At 48.0% G+C, this 4668-nt stretch overlaps 1 protein-coding gene across 1 annotated transcript in view; it reads right to left on the bottom strand.

Annotated features, from left to right (window-relative positions):
- The window catches only part of SPATS1 (spermatogenesis associated serine rich 1), a 19858-nt gene extending 17423 nt beyond the window's left edge, over nucleotides 1-2435 (bottom strand). Inside the window, exon 1 of the mRNA XM_007458299.1 lies at nucleotides 2309-2435. Within this exon, the coding sequence (XP_007458361.1) occupies nucleotides 2309-2435 (127 nt within the window). The remainder of the gene's footprint in view (nucleotides 1-2308) is intronic.
- Nucleotides 2436-4668: the final 2233 nt, after the last annotated feature.

Raw genomic sequence — 4668 nt, 5'->3', positions numbered from 1 at the left:
AAAAAAATAAAAAAAAAAAAAAAAAAAAAAAAAAGACGCGGGTGGGGGAAGGAAGATAAAAACAAAAACAAAATAACAAAAAATATAATAAATAATTTAAAAAGACAGATTCCCAAATCCCATTACAGACCCATCAAACTGGAATCTCGCGTGGTGAAGCCTGGGAACCCACATTTTTAATAAGTCTCCCTCTACCTCTTAGGCTCATGCTTGGCAGTGAACTTCCTCCTCTTCAAGCCCAGTTCCATCACTGCCCTGCATTCTATCCTGTCCCTCTTCCTGACTCCCTATATGTGTCCAGTCATGAAAATCACCTTGAGGCACTTGTTCAACCTGCAGATTCCAGGGCTCTGACCCAGACCTACAGGGGACAACCCGAGAATCAGTATGTTTAAGAAGCACCTCAGGGGACTTCCCTGGTGGCACAGTGGATAAGACTCTGCGCTCCCAATGCAGCGGGTCCAGGTTCAATCCCTGGTCAGGGAACTAGATCCCACATGCGTCCCGCAACTAAGAGTTCACATGCCACAACTAAGGAGCCTGCGTGGCCCAACCAAGACCCGGTGCAACCAAGTAAATAAATAAATATTTAAAAAAATAAAAAGAAGCACCTCAGGTGATTCTCAGAGCCAGCCAAGTGTGGTAAGAGCTGCCCTGGAACATGGCACAGAGCCTAGAGCAGCCCTCAGTACATGAGGGCCAACTGGTTGCTTGAGGGGTGAGTAGCTGGGATGCAGTGGAGCCCAGTGGAGGGCAAAGCTGTGAAGAGAGAGCACAGGTCCGCAGCAGCCCCGGACACGGAACCACAAATGTGGTGTCAACGAATACAACACAGACCACACTCTCTGACCACAATGCAATACTATTAGAAATCCATAATAAAAAGACAGCCAAAAAACATCCATAAGCTTGGAAACTCAAACCACACCTCTAAATATTTCATATGATAGAAGAAAACATAACGGAACTCATGAGGTACTTAATGATCAACGACATATGTACAATATACCAAAACTGTGGGATTCGGGCTTCCCTGGTGGCGCAGTAGTTGAGAGTCCACCTGCCGATGCAGGGGACACGGGTTCGAGCCCCGGTCCAGGAAGACCCCACATGCAGCGGAGCGGCTGTGCCCGTGAGCCATGGCCGCTGAGCCTGCGCGTCCGGAGCCTGTTGCTCCGCAACGGGAGAGGCCACAACAGTGAGAGGCCCGCGTACCGCAAACAAACAACAACAAAAACAACAACAACAAAAAACCGGTACTAAAACTGTGGGATTCAACTAAAGCAGTAATTAGAACCTAGAACTTTAAATGCATAAACTGTATTTTACTGAATGTAAGACATTGTAATAATATTACTATTCTACGTACCACAAAGAACAGAGGCTGCCAATTAAATTATGACACGTGCTTTATCATTTAGGACTTTTACTTAATACGTATTGAAGCACCATTTCAGACTTACTTAGATATAATCACATATCACTCGTGTGCATATTTAAAGAAGGAAAATATAAGCAAAATAAATTGGTTAAGGGGCTTCCCTGGTGGCGCAGTGGTTGAGAGTCCGCCTGCCGATGCAGGGGACACGGGTTCGTACCCCGGTCCGGGAAGATCCCACATGCCGCGGAGCGGCTGGGCCTGTGAGCCATGGCCTCTGAGCCTGCACGTCCGGAGCCTGTGCCCCGCAACGGGAGAGGCCACAGCGGTGAGAGGCCCGCGGACGGCAAAAAAAAAAAAAAAAAAGAATCCACCTGCCAATGCAGGGGACATGGGTTCAAGCCCTGGTCCGGGAAGATCTCACATGCCGCAGAGTGACTAAGCCTGTGTGCCACAACTACTGAAGCCAGCGGGCCTAGAGCCTGTGCTCCGCAACAAGAGAAGCCACCGCAATGAGAAGCCCGCGCACTGCAGTGAAGAGGAGGCCCGGCTCACCGCAGCTAGAGAAAGCCCACGCAGCAACGAAGACCCAACGCAGCCAAAAATCAATAAGTAAAATAAATTAATTAATTTTTTAAAAATGCCTTCTCGGGCTTCCCTGGTGGCGCAGTGGTTGAGAGTCTGCCTGCCGATGCAGGGGACACGGGTTCGTGCCGCGGTCCGGGAAGATCCCACATGCCGCGGAGCAGCTGGGCCCGTGAGCCATGGCCGCTGAGCCTGCGCGTCCGGAGCCTGTGCTCCGCAACGGGAGAGGCCACAACAGTGAGAGGCCCCCGGACCCCAAAAAAAAAAAAAAATGTCTTCTCACTCTAGCGTACTTGGATAGGGCAACCAAATCCCACCCAGCGCTCCTGATTTCTTAAACTCAACTGTATCTCCGCTCTCCTGTGGTCATGCCAGAGTCTCCTTTCTCTTGAACCTTCTCCAGCTCACTGCTGCAGATCGCTGTGTAGATGGGGGGGAGTTGACAGCCCCACGGACAGTTTCCAGTGTCCATGGACGCAGCTATGCATGTGTCGGTTTTAAATATTAAAAGCAACCTGGAGACAACGAAAAGACCTTTGTAAGAAAGGCATCAGTCAAAACAAACAGAAACTCCACGGGCCATTGAAAGTCAGGCGGGCAGGGTTGGCCTCTTAATAAGAGCTTCCCTCCTTCCCCCTGATTGGGCGTTTCCCGGTTTGGATGCCCGCCGAGCTCCCCTGGGCTCTCGCCCCGCCCACCGAGATGGGCCTTTCACCCCTTCCCCCAGGGGAGGCCTGGCTCTACGCTCAGAGACCTCCAAGGAAGATGCAGCCGACATCAACGCACCAACCCCAACCGGCAGCCGAACTGTCGAACGCTAGGCCGAGGAACCAAGAGCCAAGAGCAAGAGGGACGCCGCCGCCACCTGCTCCTCCAGCGGCGGCGCGTTCTGGGGTTGCCAGGACACCTGCCCAGCAACGCGAGGCCGCCGCCTCCGGCCAGGCTGGGCTTCCCGGTCCTCCTCCCTCTGTATCCCGGGGCTCTTTGGGCCTCCGCACGTGATGGAGTCATTTGAAGGGGTTAGAACTAGAGTCTCCAGCCTTGGTGGGGCGTCGTGGGCAAGGACCGCTGGAAAAGCGGCTTTTGGTGTTTCTGGATTTTTTTTTCTTTTCTTTTTAGGAGTTGTGGTTCTTCTCCAGGCAATTTTCATTATCGGGACTGTAGCATCTGGTGGCAGTGAAGGATAAGCCCTCCACAGAGCTTGCAGATGCCCGCTTATAATTGGCTTGGATTAGACAAGATCACCTGCCACTTCAGAGCGCCTTTTCTGGGCCAGGCTCCCTGGTGGATGTTATCTTCCTTAAGCAGCCAGCTGCATTTTTCAAAATAGAAAGCTGAATTTGAGCAAGGGCTTGCTCAAGGTCACCCAGAAAACTGAGATTCATTTCCAAGTTTTCTTATTCCAAATCTACCACTCTCTCCATCATACCAATTTAAACTTAATCTTACTAATACTTACCAGCATGTAATCAATCGTGCAGGCAAGTCCGGTTTAAGTCCAAGTCTTAAGTCCAAGTCTCCAAGTCTGGTTTAAGTCCCTCAATTCAAATTCTGGCTTAATTTCTCCCTTGGTGAAGTGAAAAAAAAAAAAAAAAAATTAGACTGTGCTTTTATTTTTAATCATCTTTTTAGTGACTATAAGAAAATTTTTTTACTGATTATTACAAAAAAGTGGTCATTGTAGAAATCTTGAAAAATATTTTTAAAAATATTGTTAATACTCATAATCCCACAATCTAGATAAAACACTTTTTTCTGGATATCTATTTCTGTTTAACAAATTGCCCCCAAATTGCTTTAAACAACAGCCATCGTTATTATCTCCTGATTCTGGGGGTTGGCTAGGCTAAGCTGGGCTATTTCCATTTGGGATCATGTGGTTGCAGTCAGAAGGTGGCTGGACCTTTCTCACTCATATGTCTGGTGACTTGTGTTGCCCATAAACTGGGACCTCAGCTGGGGCTTTAGCCATATCACCTACGCATGGCTTTTCCATGTACTTCTTCACAGCATGGCATCTGGGTTCCAGACATGAGCATCCCAGGAGAATCAGGCAGAAGCATCCACAGCCATGGCTGTAAGGAGAGGGAACTTGGGACTACACCTCTCACTGGGAGAATCCAGGTCACATTGTATGAAGAGCCTAGGGGGTGGGGGACCTTGTTGTAACCATCTTGGAAAATACAACCTGCCACACCACTACTAATATTTAAGAGTTATTTACTCCCTGTCCTTTTTTCTATGCACGTAAGTGTTTCTGGTTTTGGTTTTGTTTTTGTTGGGGTTTTTTGTTTGTTTTTGGCTATGACGCGCGGCTTGCAGGATCTTAATCCCCCGACCTGGGTTGGAACCCGGGCTGGGGCAGTGAAAGCTCAGAGTCCTACTGGACCGCCAGGGAATTCCCAACATATATGTTAACATAAGTGGAATTTAACTACATATACAACTTTCTAGAATGCTTTTTAAAATTTCACATTATATCCTGATGATTTCCTCTTATTAAAGTTTCTTTTTAAACCACATTTTATCTGTTTAATTATCCCATGGTAGAACATTTCTAATAGAAGTGTTAGCTGGGCAACAGCGTAGTTATTAAAATGCTGTAATGCCAAGAAGGCAGAGATTTTTGTCTGTTTTGTTCACTGCTACATACCAAGCACCCAGCACAGTGCCTAGTACATATAGACGCTCAATAACCATTTGTT

This window comes from Lipotes vexillifer, unplaced genomic scaffold, assembly GCF_000442215.2.
Source record: "Lipotes vexillifer unplaced genomic scaffold, Lipotes_vexillifer_v1.1 scaffold4, whole genome shotgun sequence".
NCBI lineage: Eukaryota > Metazoa > Chordata > Mammalia > Artiodactyla > Lipotidae > Lipotes > Lipotes vexillifer.
This window is presented reverse-complemented; position numbering and strand designations above follow the sequence as displayed.